We start from the raw sequence: 16,352 nt of genomic DNA on the forward strand, positions 1-16,352 counted from the left end.
TTCGGTATCTAATTTAAGATGTAGAACATATTGTTCACTGAGATGATTCAGACAGCCAATTATTCAAGACTCTCTCACTATCTCGCATTCTTCTCACAGCCCTGATGCACGCCGTGGTGTTTGGAAATGTGACAGCCATCATCCAGCGCATGTACTCCCGTCGTTCGCTCTACCACACACGCATGAAGGATCTAAAGGACTTTATCCGTGTGCATCGCCTGCCCCAGCAACTGAAGCAGCGCATGCTGGAGTACTTCCAGACCACTTGGTCTGTCAACAATGGCATCAACGCCAACGAGGTGAGACCCTACAAACCATGCCATGTGGAGCATATGACTGCAATGTTTACATGGTGCCATGACAGTTTAATTCACTTGCTTTATCTTAAACATTTAATCAAGTGGAAGCTCAGGTCAGTTCTGTTTTTATTTTTGGAATGTTTTTGGAATAAAGTGTTCTACAGAGTTCAGTACAGAACAATATAAAGGGTTATATATAGCCCCAATTAAGTATTTTTTTTCTAAGCGTGTAAAAGCCCCCATCAGAGTTTGATAACATACTAGTATCATCAGATCGAGAACAATTCATGAGCATAGATCTGGGTCACATCTACTTTCAATGGGCTAATTATAGCTTTCTGAGGCTTACACTAATGCTGAATACTGTCATTGTTATAGCAGTGGTAATTGTATTGCCCACAATGAAAAGACCTATATCTAATTAAAACCGAAACAGGAAGATCTTGGGTGCAGTGTTGGGGGAACTACTTTAAAACTGTAAAAAGTTATAAGCTACTATTTTAAAAGTAGTTAAACTCCGTTTTTTAAGGAGGTGATATCTATCTAGATAGATAGATAGATGTTGAACTTTATATTCATCAAAATATTCTGAAGAAATAGTTTCAACAAAACTGTTAAGCAGTACAACCATTTTCAACATTGATAATAATAAGAAATTTTTCTTGAGCATCATCATATTAGAATGATTTCTGAAGGAACATGTGACATTAAAGACTGTAGTACATTGAAATTACATTTTAAAATATATTTAAATAGAAAACAGTTATTTTAAATTGTAATAATATTTCACAAAATTACTGGTTTTACTGTATTTTGAGCAGCCTTGGTGAGCATAAGAGACTTTAACATAAAACAAAAATCATACTGACCCTATACTTTTAAACAGTACTATATAAATAGATGATAAAAAATAATGAGATTGAGATTAATATAAATTAAATATAACTAATAAAAACAGAAAAACAATCTGATTTCTATTTTCAAGTTGACAGATCGTAGAGCTGTAGTCAAGTCCAGCTTTGTCGAGTCCAAGACAAGTACAAGACCAGGACTAGTCGAGACCGAGTCCAAAGAGGTTCGAGTCCAAGTCCAAGTCCAAAAGTTTCAAGTCCAAGTCAAGACCGAGTCCAAATGAGAGAAAAAAAAAGGATCCTCTTCAAGACCACATACTTAACTATTGATAATGTATGTGATGCGAGAGACAGCCTATCTCCTATTCTAAGAAAATCATTTTACAGTATTATTTGTAATGATCAAAAAGCATGTGCAAAGTAACAACTCTGTAGGACTGGGGTCTCCTAACTAGATCCTGGAGGGCCAATGCCCTACAGAGTTTAGCTCCAACTGGCCTTAACACACCTATCCTATTATAGCAGACATATCCACTGATTTGCATTGATTTTGCCGTTCTAATAGTCCTGCACGATATGAGGAAATTCTGCTGTGTGATAACAGTGGAGTTTTTTTTTTTTTTTTGCAATGATGATTACTTGTGATAAATAAATGAATAATTAACTCTGCATATTAGGGCCAACAAATAAAACTAAATATTTTTTTTTTTGTTTTTTTTGTTTTTGCAGCGGTGAGCATTACAACCAATAACATACGATTCCATTGAGTTTATTAATGCAATGGCCAATCAAAGGCGTTCAGATGAGTCATCGCTGAAACACCAGAGTTTTGTTGAGTGCTGAATTCTGCACTCTGGCGCCTAAATCCACCAACTCTGCTATTTCATAGCACGTTTCGGTGCCCATTGCTAAATAACATGTTCATACTGCAATGACAATGAAAATACGATTCATCTTTCAGCCCTATTTCTAACCTCATAAAAAGAGTCGGTAACACTTTACAATAAGGTGTCATTTGTTAACATTAGTTAATGTATTAACTAACATGAACAAACAATTAACAATATCTTTATTACACTATTTATTTTTGTCTTTGTTAACATTAATAAAAAAGACCGGACTCGAGTACTACAGCCCTAACAGATCGTAAACAGCTGCATTTTGTATAAAAAAGTACAGAAAATACCCACAGGGATTTAAAAGAATCTGTGAATAGTTTTTTCGAATTGATTTAAATGAACCATCTGAGCTGATTGACTAAAAATGAACCTGACATTTCCAGTGCAAAACATGAGGGAGGACCATTGAGAAGAGTGTTTAATTATTTCTTCAGCTTGCTCAGCTGTAAAGCTTTGTGCGTAAACCAATATTAGGGCAAAAGTAGCATGTTGCTGTAAAAGCTACATTATCAGCTACAGTCACACCACTAAAAATGAAGTTTAGTTAGTAGCACTGCTACTTTTAGTTAGTTACTCCCCTGCACTGTGTATGTGTGGGAAGAAAAAACTGAAGTGTGGCCTAACTCATTTACACTCTGATCTGACATGCTACTAATTTATGCAATGATTGAAAAACAACAACAACAACACTGCAAATGGTTCACAGGAGCACCCTTTAAACACCTACTGTACTCTGCTGATATTGCATCCTGTTGAGATCATATTGAAAGATGGATTCTGATCTCTAACAGAGATTAATTCATCTTATACGTGAGTGAAAGAGTATGACTAATCGCATAATGATTATGATGGTTATGGTTTTTACAGCCTAAGCACAGGCTGCGTCCGAAAGCTTAGCTGACTTGTTGCCTCCCTGCCCTATCAGGCAGTGACTTTGCAGGCAGTGTTTGCACACGAAGGTACCTCCCAAAACTGATTTCGGACAGACATCTAGGTCAGCATAATAATTTAATGACGCACAACAAAACAGAGAGAACTTGATAAGTGAATATTAAATTACAATACAAATGTCTTGCTAGAAATGACATTAAAAGTAGATGGTCCAAAATGTACTGTATATGTAGCCTAAGCCTACATTCCAACTGACAACCAACCACAGCTTTTAGATGTCATCTTTGTTTTTGTTATCTTAAGATGCAGCCATGATCTTTACATAATCCCATGGCATTGTGGGTAATGTCCATCTTTCTCCCTGTCTGCTAGCTTTTACATGACTTCCCAGACGAGCTGCGGGCGGACATCGCCATGCACCTGAACAAAGACATTCTGCAGCTGCCGCTCTTCTCCTCCGCCAGTAGGGGTTGCCTGCGTTCACTATCTTTGCACATTAAGACTTCGTTCTGTGCACCTGGAGAGTACCTCATTCGGCATGGGGATGCCCTGCATGCTCAGCACTTCGTCTGCTCGGGGTCTTTAGAGGTCCTCAAGGACGGCATGGTGCTTGCCATACTGGGTATGTTCCATAAACAGTATAGACAAATGCTTATATAGAAAAGGCGGTTAAGGGGTGTTACCACAACAGTCAACAAGTGAGCCGACTTGCCTTAAAGGATCACATCATGTAACACAAATCCAACCAATTTCCTGCAGGCAGTGCTTTCAGTCCATTTAGATTCAGCAGGCTAGATCTCGCCAAATCAATATTTTAAAAGAGTTAACAGAGCTGGGTAGTAACTGATTACATTCAATCTGGATTACGTAATTAGATTCCAAAAATTAAGTACTTGTAATTAGATTAAATTACATTTTAAAGGGGCCCCTTTAAAATGTAATTTAATCTAATTACAAGTACTTAATTTTTGGAATCTAATTACGTAATCCAGATTGAATGTAATCAGTTACTACCCAGCTCTGTTAACTCTTTTAAAATATTGATTTGGCGAGATCTAGCCTGCTGAATCTAAATGGACTGAAAGCACTGTGGTCGTCACATATGCCGCTCCTTCGTCGAATTCGCCGGGCCCGCCGTTCTCGACCCCGCCACCTCTGATCACTCTAGCCTGGCCTCAGCTCACGCTAGGCCGCCGTGTTTTTCGTTGTGAAAGTGATATACAAAATAATGTTCTTTTTAGCAGCATCCCTTTAAATCACGCTCAAATTGATTTGATTTTGACACAATATTTACTCTGAAGCTCGCAGCAGGCGGCTATGGTAAGGGGGATGACATTTCCGGACCAGGCGCCGAGTGCTGCCAATCACAACACACACTGGCCCAGCTGACCAATCACAACACACACTGGCCCAGCTAACCAATCACAGCACATTTCGTATTTCAGAAGGCGGGCCTTAATTTGATACAGGAACTATTCGAGCCGTTCATGCCAAACTGGGGAGAAAGGTGTTGTAATAATGTAAAATATGTGAAAAATAATGTTTTTCAAACAACCTAGTATGAGAGCCTGTTCTAGTACACCCCCAAAACAAAATCAAGACTTTGTAAAAGAGCATAATAGGACCCCTTTAAAATACTCGTAATCAGACAACAGTTACTTTTTTACTGAATACATGGTTACATATTCTTCACACAACAGCAATAAATTATTCATAATTTATTGATTCTCCCTAATTCCTATTTTTCTTCTTTTAAATGTTCCTTTCTAAAATACCCTACCACTATTACACATTCTGAATATACATTTGGAAAGTTTTCCAGTTTTGTGGACATTCACATAAAGACCAGTCACTAGATAGGTGGCTGTAATTACACAGAAAAACAAAACTCAACATAGCATCTACTACTGATGAACACATAAATATGTATTTGAATTATCACTCAGTAGGTTATTTAACCATGTATTACTATGTCTTTGGAAGGCTTTTGTTTTTCAAACGCATTAAAATGCACAAATTCACGTTATTTATTATTTACATGTAATGCAGGGATTCCCAAACGGTATTTGTCATCTGAACCTATTTCACCTAATATAATTATATATAAAGTAATAGGTTAATAATTAAGTATCACATTTGCATGTTCACGGTTCTCTGACGTTGGTTAATGGTCACATGACATGCAGGTAAACAAATTAAATATTTCATTTTTAGCAAGTGTTTTATTTTGATTGTTGTTATTTTAAAATGATTTATTTTAATTTGACATTTTTATGATTTGATTATATATTAGCTTTTTATTAAATTCACGGACCCCCTGCAGTTCCTTCACAAACCACAGTTTGGGAAACCTTGATGTAATGTAATGTTTAATGCACTTCAATGGAATATATTTTCTTTTTCTTTGCATTTTTATATCACTATGGTACAGGATTATCCTATTTAAATCAATGTGATAAACAGGTTAGGTTAAGAGTAAGTAGTCTGATTATATTACCTAAAGTCATGTCATTTGGAATCAGTAACGGACTACAATTTTCAAGTTATGTAGCTCTGACAGTTAAATGTTAGTACCAGCTGTTGTGGTTGATGCAGCTGTTTTCAGCTCAAACCAAATAAATAAGCACCTGGCAGTCAGACTGATAGATTGATAGATAATTAATTAAACTGATAAGCTCAGTTCTGCAAGTGTTCTATTTATCTTTGTGCAATTTACTCAAACAACAGCTTGACTTGCGTGTACTAAAGGTGCGTTCACGCCATGTTGAAGTTACTGTCATTTCAAGATTTCAAAATGTAAAAAGCATTCGTGTCCTCGTACAACTCTCAATTACAGCTTGTAAGATGGGACTTTCTGAGAGCTCCTTCATGACCGCTGTACCACTTGACCACTGCTGATTCGTTTAGGCATTGATAGTGGTTAGTGGTGCTATAGAAATGCATAATTCCCAGTCTGAGGACATGAACAGCTCCAAATAGGAAGTCATGTGTTGTCATCTCGAGCCTATGGTAATTACGACATGGCGTGAATGCAACATAACGTGTTTGCCTGGTGTACAGGTAAGGGAGACCTGATTGGTGCTGACCTGCCTGGGAAGGATCAGGTGATCAAAGCTAACGCAGATGTAAAGGCTCTGACCTACTGTGATCTACAGTACATCAGCGTCAGAGCGCTGCAGGAGGTTCTGGAGCTCTACCCAGAATATGTCAGCCGCTTTAATGAGGACATACACCACAACCTCACCTACAACCTCAGAGAGGTAAAGTGCCTTACATACAGTACACACACAATAGAAATGGACCATATAATTGTCTTTTCAGTTGAATTTCTTACATTGCTCTGCTAGTCTCTTGTGTAATTCAGCTGTCCCTTTCTTTTCATATAATGAATAATTCAATCTTAAATTAAATTATTATTTCATGTCCTTTTATCTGTTTGTTTTGGGACATATTGTTGCAATAATCACTTAATTAATTTCAATAGTTTTTTCAAACATATTCTGTCTATATATTTAATTTTTCTATATATTTTATCATATAAAGGTTTGGGGACAGTAAGATTTTTAATACTGCTGAAAAAAGTATCTTCTGCTCACCAAGGCTGCATTAATGTGATCAAAAATACAGTAAAAACTGTAATATTGTGAAATATCAATGCTATTTAAAATAGAAACATTGAAATGTTTTCAATTTAAATATATTTTAAAATGTAATTTATTCCTGTGATGGCTGAATTTTCAGCAGCCATTCAGTGTTGAAGTTTTAGCTATTACCATTACACTGATTTGGGGCTCAACAAACTTTTCACATTATTATAAATGCTGAAAACCATTGTGCTGCTTAATATTTGTGTGAAAAGTATGATTCGTTTTGTTTGGATTTTTTTTATAAATAGAAAGGTAAAATAGAAAGTCCCTCTGACATGATAATTAAATCTCAATTATTATGTCATGCCCATTAATTTAATAAGCAGAAAGATTATGGTACTCAGGATTTTCTTTTATCTCAACAGGGCCAATCCAGATTCTCTCATTCAACTCGACTCCCACAGGTAACAAGCAGATTTATCATACACTTTTAGAGTGTTGTTCAAAATGTTGACTTTTATTCATTCTTTTTAACCTTTCCATTCACACTCATGCTTGCACACATGCACTTCCATACCCATACTTATCAAAAGGCCACCTTACATAAGCTCGTGATTATTAGTGTCACTCTGAACTGCAGACGTGTGTGTGCGCACGGCATCAGAGTTGGCAGACAGCACCTCATCTGGATGTGCCTGAATCAGATGAATTAGCAATCTGACCCTCTGTCTCATTGCTGTGCCAGCTGTTTTAATGATCAGAACAGCTACACACGCACAGAGTCACAGACTCAAAAGCTCATAAGAACATGATGGCACACACAGAACAGTGACTCATAAATAATTTTGAGTGTTCTGTTGCAAAAGCAGAGAGCATGAAACCCCACACTGTAAAAAGCGAGTGGTTCATAGAAATAAAAAAGGCAAGTGTTTTCATGGCTTTTTTGCATTCAGTTGAGCTATTTAATTATTTTAAGTAAATCCTCTGAGTACATTTTAGATGTCATGTTGCCATGACTTACAATTTGCCATCGCTGTAACAATGATCTACTTAGATTAGATAGCTCTAATGACAGAGTTCTGTGCAAATTGTTCAGTGTAATATTCTCCAGTTTTTTAAATTATTATTATTATTTTGAAGTCTCTAATGCTGGCTGCACTCATTTGATAAAAAAATACAATACAAACAGTAATTGAAATATTGTTATAATGTAAAATAACTGTTTTCTATTTTAATGTTTCTTAAAATATAATTGATTCCTGTGATGTCAAAGCTGAATTTTCAGCATCATCACTCCAGTCTCAAGTGTCACATGATCCTTCAGAAATCATTCTAATATACTGATTTGTTCAAAAAGCATCTCTTATTTTTATCAATGCTGAAAATAGTTGGGCTTCTTAATATTTTTGTCGAAACTGTGATACATTTTATTATCTTATATTTTTTGATGAATAGAAAGTTCACAAGTAGTGTACATGTCATGCAAAAAGAGCAGAGTGATTAAACTACTGACAACATTACATAAATATTCAGCACATTAATAGCCATATGAGATAACTTTTTTGTTTTATTAAAAAAATCTAAGCAATCAATTTAATGGAGGAATAAACTCACAAGTCAAACTGATTTCACAAGACAACATGTTTTAAAACATGACAGCATTTTTTTAATTAATACTTAAATAAGTATTTAATACTTGAATAATATTTCTACAGTGCAGTATCCAAGAAGCAGTGTTTGTTTTTTGCACACAAATTCATGCATTTCCTGTGCTCTACAAATGAACTAAAAACAATCACCTTTAAAGGCTGTGATTATGACTAATCGCATTCAAATATATTCTGGACTGGTAATAAAGAGGTAATAACATAGCAACTACCTACACTACATTTATGCTCTTTTCTCTACCGCTTTCTATTACTTCTAGGAGTGCTTTGATGATTCCAAGCTGCCGTTTATCGTGGAGACAGAGCAAGAGGAGGATGCTGGACAGGACCTGGGCAGGAAGCCCTTGCTCTCTGGCTTGAGCGGTCCTTCATCTCAGCCTAATCTGAGCACCATGTTAGGGGAGGAGTTTCGGCACCTTAGCATGCTTCGTCTCTGCAGATCGCCCATTCAAAGCTCCCGGGTTCAAAGCCCCTCTCCTCAGATGCCACCCCATGATGATCTGTCTCCAGCTGCAGTTCCCGCTCCAAGAATAGACAAGAGCTCCTGCCACAGACCAGCCAAACTGCTCATTCCCACTCTGAATTGTGTCAGCCCGCTGGACTTGAGCCCCCGGTGAGAATAAACTAGAATTCATTATTATTTTTTTTATAGTCTTTGCTTTAACTATATTTACAATGGCATTACCTCTAGAAAATGGAAACATCCATATACAAATATTATTGATATTGAGAGCAGATAATATTGATTATTGATGCACTAATATCCTTTTGTCTGTCCTGTAGGGTTGTTGATGGCATTGAGGACAACGAACATGCTTTTCACTTCAATGTTGAGCACAGTGAGCCATCTCCTAACACAGAGGTCAAAGGTGAGGTGGACTCTCCCTTAATATTAGACTAGTGCCTTATGGTTATGTTCAGTGGTTCTCAATCTCTGTCTCAAACCTCTGTGCAAAACATTTTTCAAAATCCCTCTTATTATGGATATTTCTACCTCAAAAAATATTTTAGAGTTTGACATTACTAGAAAAATTTATTTTTATCCAAACTTGTTGAGGCCCCCTGGTTAAGAACTATTGGTTTTGATTTACTGTAAAAAGGTTTTTAGACTAAAAAGGTTTTTAGACTAATGATATTTTGGTATATTTTTTTTATTAAATTGTTTTAATGAAATTATAGGTTTTAGACAAATGCATCTTAAATATCAGTACCTCCAGGATTTTGCAATCTTGAAATTGCAAATAAGGTAAAAATAATGCAATATTAGCCAGTCAAAATCTTTAAATCCCAGGCCAATCAAACTGACTCTTTCGCTAAATATGTCAATGTGCTGTTCACATGTCTTCAGTGTACTATTACATTATTAAGGCAATTGCATGCACAATCTTACACCTATTATCCATATTACACCTTAATAACCTGACAGCTTGTAAGGTCATGCACACACTTTAAACGGTGTTCTATTATTGGAAAAAGGTCAAAAATGGTTTGGCCATTACCCCAATTTCCCTTGTGATGTAAACACCTTTATTGGCATTCTGGCAGCTTATTCAGTATGCACATTATTTTCAATAGTTACTGGTGTTTTGATGTACATGTACAGTAAACACACTCATTATGCACATTCAGGTCACCATTAATTGTATTCCTTCTGTCACTGACAAACACAAATACATAATTGTTATTGGTTCACTTCCACTTTAAAATAACTGAGAAAACGTGCTGCAAAGTCATTTTAGGTTCCAATAATTCGAAAAAAAAAATTAAGATCCTGGTGGAAATGATATATCTGATATTATGATACATTTAGCATAAAAAGGGTCTGTTTCTTACTTCTTTTGGTTCTTTTAGACCCATTTCAGGTTGGCGCAAACCTTCTCCTTGAGACAGAGGAGGTCAGACAGAGTCTCCGTCAACTCAATACAGAGGTATCAAGATAATCCTGCTGTTTATCAAAAGAAATAAGTTTTAAAAAACAGTTTTTCTTTATATTAAATAGTATTTGTGACGTTCATCACCATTATTTGTCATTCACTAATATTCTGACATAAACTTTTGATTTGATTCTGTTTCAGATGAACCACCTGAACCAGGAAGTGTCCTCACTGACCAAGGAGCTCTACGAAATGATGCAATTCCTGCATATGCACGTGACCCCACCTCACTTCACGTCCTCTTTCACCCCCTTCAGCTCATTCAATTGTCATACATCATCCAACTGTACTAGCGTGGCCTCCTCCACCACAGACTGGCCATCTAGACTGGCCTTTAACATGTCTGCCGGTCCTTGCCTGCAGCCGGAGGCGTCTCGGAGAGATTCTTTAGGATCCAGGCACACGTGCATTTGCAGCGGCAGCCATGCCCAGGAAAGAGGCTCCGTCTTGGGGCAGGAAGGGGACATAGAGCTCCTCCATCAAGCTCACAGTTCTCACTCAACCTATTTTCCATGCTGCCCCGACCAGGAAAGGGTCGCCACCTTAGGTGTAGAGAGTCAGCCAAACTCATGTCAGACTTCTAAAACCACACCCAACTCTCCTTATCTAGGACACCATGTTCCCTGCAATGGCGGGTCACTCCTAGGCTTGGCAGCATTTCCGTCCAGTGGTTTGGTTCCTCAGGTTAGGAGTGGGAGTCCTGGCAACACATTGTCTCTGTGCACCCATAACATCCAGAGTCAGTCGCATCCATCTTTAAATGTACAGATGACCTCTGACCTGCACAACAGGGTGCCCACACCCATCCATTTATCAGTTACACCAACCGGCCCATCAAAGCCCCTTATAGCAGTCAGTTCACTTTTGCATTCTGGGATTTGTAGTTCCAGCTTGCTGCATTTCCCCACAGGTCCGAGACAGAATGACATGGTGGGATCGAGTCCTGTTCACACACTTGAGCCCATCGTATCATCCAATGGCGAAAAACAGGGGAAACCAGGACCTGCTGATGAGCGACACAATGATTGAGTCGTCGCTGAGCAGGAGTGATGGACATTTTAAAAGTATTCTAACACACTCTTTGTCTACTGCATGGATAATGCCTCCATTTTAACCAAATGCAATGCATTGTGGGAGCCGTGTATGTGGGTTATGCTAGACATGCACAATAATGTGCAAAACTGTGCCTATTGTTTCAAAATTGCCTCTTTTTCGAATCAAGTAGGACTTTAAGATCTGTGAGTCATACTTAATTGTATTTAGGTTAAATCTGTTTCCACTGGTTAATTTTATTTTGCTCCATATGGCTTGATTTTACATTGGCAGTTTCACCGTGTAGGTTTTGTATAAGACGGTGTCCCTTAGGACTGAGTCATAGATAATGAAGAGCCAGAATTTACAGGCTGTTATCACACTGCATCTTTTTCAAAGCCTCATTTTAAAACACTTGTACCTAATTTCATGATTTAATAACAAAAGATTAATTGCATTTTATTTCCCTGACATTTTCGAGTGTTAAAGGGATAGTTCACACAAAAATCTAAAATCTGTCATCATCTTCTGTGGACCATAAAATAAGATATTTTAAGAAATGTCTGTTTTTGTTTTTTTGTTTTTTTTTGCCCTTACAGTGGAAGTAAGTTGCTACCAACATTTTTAACATAATGCATTTTGTATAAATTATTAAAATAATGCCAGAACTTTCATTTTTTAAGTTTCTTTATAAAAAAATTTAATTATGGTCTCACACAGAATGTTTATAAAAGTATGTGCAGAGCAATATACATTTATTTTTGTTGCTGAGCCTCTTTTCTTTTTTTCTTTTTTCACAGAATATTAAAAGAACTTGATTTATTCTTTCTCTTCATATATCTTTTCTGGGCCTCTTTCATACCTGTATTGTTAAATAAATCTTCCATTTCCTTATCTCTCGACTGTGCCTGACTAAATTAAATGACACGGGGGCATTTGCCTGTTGAAAATACCCTCTTCAGAGAATAAACCACAAATCTGTTTGCCAGTCATTGCTCATTTAATGGAGTACAGTATATTTGATTACATGCGAAACCATGTTGTCCTTCCTTAAATTAAAAAAACTAAAACATTGTATTGGTATTATGTAAAATGACTATCATGTGAAACTATCGAAAATCAACATGGTAACTTGTTTTATTATTCAGCTGATGTGACTGCAACATCAGAATATGCTTAACCTCACATCGAAGTAAAGACACATAGTCACACATAGACACAAATCTAGTTTAAACCACACATACTGAGGCAGCTATGCTGCACTGATCTTCTCCGAAGAGATGTTTCTTTAGACGCCCACCATCTCGCTCTTTCTGTCTACATCAGGGCTCCAGACACATCATTAGCCGCAGGAGGCTACCCACACATGCTGCTAGGTTGTGGGATAATCTGACTAACAACCTGTTATCTCTCAGCTCCTCCCCAGGCTGATATATGCCTCATGTCAACATTTCATAAGGGATATCTATTTCTATATCTATATGCATCTTTTTCTACTGTTTTTATTTGAAATGTAGCTGGAACATTGACTGATGGTGCTAGAGTTAGGCCAGTATGTGGTCAAATAAGCCTATTTTGTCATCAGAGTGCCAATCTTTTGGTCATAGGGAAATTATTTTTTTATTATTATTATTGTATTCATATATTGAATGCGTAATATTTATCGGATAATGAGTAGAAACAGTTGCTGTGTGTCTGAGTAAAATTGAGCATGGTTATTAATGGCATAAAGCAGTCGTTGAGAATATGGCAGCATATGTGTACTTGCCACCTATGCATAACTTTAATGACACACTGCTCACTGATTGTGCTACATATACTGCTGGGCAGTAATTAGCAGGTTTTGTTGCATCTAACGCTGTGTAGAAAAGATCTGATTTAATTTGACAGCAATATGTGATTGGGAACTAAATAAAGGAAGGTTGTAGCCTATTGAAACATATCAGATATGCGTAATAAAACTGTTCTAGGGCATCCTTACTTCAGAGTTTCTCAACCCCGGGGGCTTCATCAAACTTTATAAGGTACACTCAGAACAAAAGCTGTCACTGGCGTGGTAATCTTTAAAAAGGTACTAATATGTATACTTTAGGTACTAATATGTACCTTCAATGTATTAAAATGCACTCCTTTTGGAAAGGTACCACCCCAAGATTTTGTACCTTTTTTTCTGTGTACATTTTTAAATTAATAAATTATTAATCATTTAAAATTATCTTAAAACAACATGTAAAATCCAAAAGTAATACTTTACAATAATGTTTTATTTTTAGAGGGGTCATATAATGAGATTTAAATGTTTCCTTTCTCTTTGGAGTGTTACAAGCTCTTGGTGCATAAAGAAGATCTGTAAAGTTGCAAAGACTAAAGTCTCAAATCCAAAGAGATATTCTTTATAAAAGTTAAGAGTCAACCACACCTACCTAAAACGGCTTGTTCTAACACCCCCCCACATATCTACATCACGATGTGGGAAGATTTGCATAACGCCGCACAAATGCTCATGCAAAGAAAGAAGGATTAACTTTTATTCTCGCTGTAGTATTGTTGCCACCGCCATGTCGAGACGCTGTGTGTTTCGTTGTGAAAGCGAAACTACTTTGTTTGGTCTTCCAAAAGAGGACGATATCTGCTTCGTCATGCCTAGAGCTGATCCGTGCTGGTCGCTGAGGAAATACATCAACTTAGTGCTGTGGATTTGCCACTGATGATTCAAACGCGAGTTTTGAGCGGTGTAGAGTAGTGCTTGTTGTTTGTCATTTCTCTGATCACAAATGCAGACAGGGTTTTATGTTTACGCGGTGCGAGAGAACGCGTAAAAAGACAGTATAAGTCATTATAATCAGTAATTATGTCCCCACTGGATGCAACAAACGCCTCGTTTATAATGGGTTTTAATGTTTTTGTCTCTTCGCTCCGGCCAGACAGGGCATCATCACAGTACGGTAAGGGGCGTAACATTTCCGCCACACGCTTGAGGTATTCAGCCAATCACAACGCACTGGATAGCTGACCAATCACAGCACACCTCGCTTTTCAGACTGATGAGCTTTGTAAAAATCGACGCGTTACAGAAAGGCGGGGCATAGAGGAGAAACAATAATGTACAGTATGTGGAAAATAATGTGTTTTTTGAACCTTAAACCACATAAACACATTTAATTACACTAACTACACAAAATAATGTTCTTTTTAGCAACATTATAGGACCCCTTTAAAATACATTGGTTAACTACATTAGTTAACATGAACTAGCCATGAAAAAAGTTAATATCTATTAATATTTTTAACGGACATGAGCTGACATTTTTATCAAGTAACATTAACAAAGATTAATAAATACTGTGACAAATGTATTGCTATTGTTAATGTTAGTTAATGTTAGTTATTGCATTAACTGATGTTAACTAGTGGGACCTTATGATTGACCCTCAATGGCTATGGCTTTAATTGAAGAACAAACAGTTCTTAAAACTTATGGAATCACAAAATAAATTGTGTGTTCAATTAAATGTAATATACCAATACTCCCTGCTTCTTTTGATTAATTTTTTTTTTAAAACAAGCAGCTTTGTCGCAATTGTAGCATAAATATTAGAAATACTGGAAATATCTTAGTTTAGTTTTGTTTTTCGAATATTGTCTTGGACAACTAGGGGCCTTAGAGCAAAAAAGGTTAAGAATCACAGGTGTAATTTACCTGACAGAAATCATCCAGCGTTTGACGAAATAATAATAATAATAAAAAAAAAAATAAAAATAATAATAATCCATAAAAAATGTATTCCCCAACTGTAAGTCGCTTTGGATAAAAGCGTCTGCAAAATGACTAAATGTAAATGTAAATGTAATTAGCCTGTAGCGCCCCAGCTTGGTGATTATTGGTTAGTACATGACCTTGAGCACATGCACAGCTGATCTTGTTTTCAGGTAGAGCTTGTTATAACACAAAGCATGGGTTCGTTTTCCAGTCTACAGAGCAGATGTAAATTGCTGTGGCATCTTATTACCTTATTATTATTATTATTAAATATGATAAATGACTGTATGCCCAAATAACCCTATCTTAATTGACTTATATGGTTAATAAAGTCATTTTTAATTTAAACAATTTTGTTTATGTTATCAAAGTAAAATAGAATTGAAACTAATCTGCTTTCAATAGACACTAAAAGGGCAAGAAAAAGAAAGAAAGAAAGAAAGAAAGGAAAGAAAAGAAACAATAACATAAAATAAATCTTAATCAACACTGTCATGCAATGGTAATGGTCAAATATGCCTTGGGCTTGTTGTTGTTGTTATTATTATTATTATTATTTAGCTTTTATTTTTTTATTTTTATAGATTTTATTCCAATTTTTAAGTTTTAGTAATTTTGCTTTAAAAAAAGATTTTTATATAATAAAATATATTTCTCTTTAGCATTCATTTGCTTTTATTTCATTTCTTTTAGTACATCAACATAAACTCATTTTTAGCTAGTTGCCAGGCAGCGTTGCACATTTTCATTTTGTTTTTCATCTAACATTTATATTTATATTTGATTTCTGCTTTATTTCAATGAACATAAACGATTTTTAAATAGTTTTAGGTTTAGTTAATAACATCACTGCCTAACACAGCAAGTTAGAAGTCAAAGAAAAAAGAAAAGAAAAAAAAGTATTTTAAGTATCTTTCAATACTTAAAATAAGAAAAAGTAATTAAAGGCTAAAAAAAAGTTGACATTTATTATAATCTTGTCGTGATTGAGAAATATATAAGCGCGATTCTATTGGCCACCTCCACGTATATCAAAAACAAGCCCCTCCTCCTCGGAAGAAGGCGGATTACGGAAGTTCGTCCCTCAAAGCGGAAGTGAAGGCCAAGGCCCGTTGACTAGAGACGCTTCAGGCAGCAGGAGGGGAATTTTATCTCAGCCTGACAGCCAGGGATTTGACAGAAAGAGAAAAGCGCCGCACTCATATCTCAAGGTAACCGCTGTCTGGTTTGGGTACTGATATGATTATTGATAGGCTATTGTTAGCTGGTCGTGGTTTACTGATACAGCGGAACTGTCAAGACTGTTAGCCGATGCTCATGTCGCTCCTGAGCCGCTCCTCTGGATCTTTCCATGAGCGACACAATAAAGGAATAACTCGGGCTTCTCTGTCTATCTGTCATATTCCAAATATGAATCTTACGGCAAAAGTTC

The 16,352-nt window shown here is 36.4% G+C and overlaps 1 protein-coding gene across 1 annotated transcript in view; it reads left to right on the forward strand.

The window, feature by feature from the left end:
• The window catches only part of LOC107560761 (potassium voltage-gated channel subfamily H member 4-like), a 29,466-nt gene extending 17,776 nt beyond the window's left edge, over positions 1-11,690 (forward strand). Inside the window, exons 9-16 of the mRNA XM_016245021.1 lie at positions 100-299; positions 3,313-3,562; positions 6,001-6,200; positions 6,953-6,991; positions 8,455-8,807; positions 8,978-9,063; positions 10,046-10,122; positions 10,270-11,690. Coding sequence (XP_016100507.1) covers positions 100-299; positions 3,313-3,562; positions 6,001-6,200; positions 6,953-6,991; positions 8,455-8,807; positions 8,978-9,063; positions 10,046-10,122; positions 10,270-11,157 — 2,093 coding nt within the window. The 3' untranslated portion in view covers positions 11,158-11,690. The remainder of the gene's footprint in view (positions 1-99; positions 300-3,312; positions 3,563-6,000; positions 6,201-6,952; positions 6,992-8,454; positions 8,808-8,977; positions 9,064-10,045; positions 10,123-10,269) is intronic.
• Positions 11,691-16,352: the final 4,662 nt, after the last annotated feature.

The sequence above is a fragment of the Sinocyclocheilus grahami genome, unplaced genomic scaffold (genome assembly GCF_001515645.1).
Source record: "Sinocyclocheilus grahami isolate Dianchi unplaced genomic scaffold, SAMN03320097.WGS_v1.1 scaffold741.1, whole genome shotgun sequence".
Taxonomy (NCBI): Eukaryota; Metazoa; Chordata; class Actinopteri; order Cypriniformes; family Cyprinidae; genus Sinocyclocheilus; species Sinocyclocheilus grahami.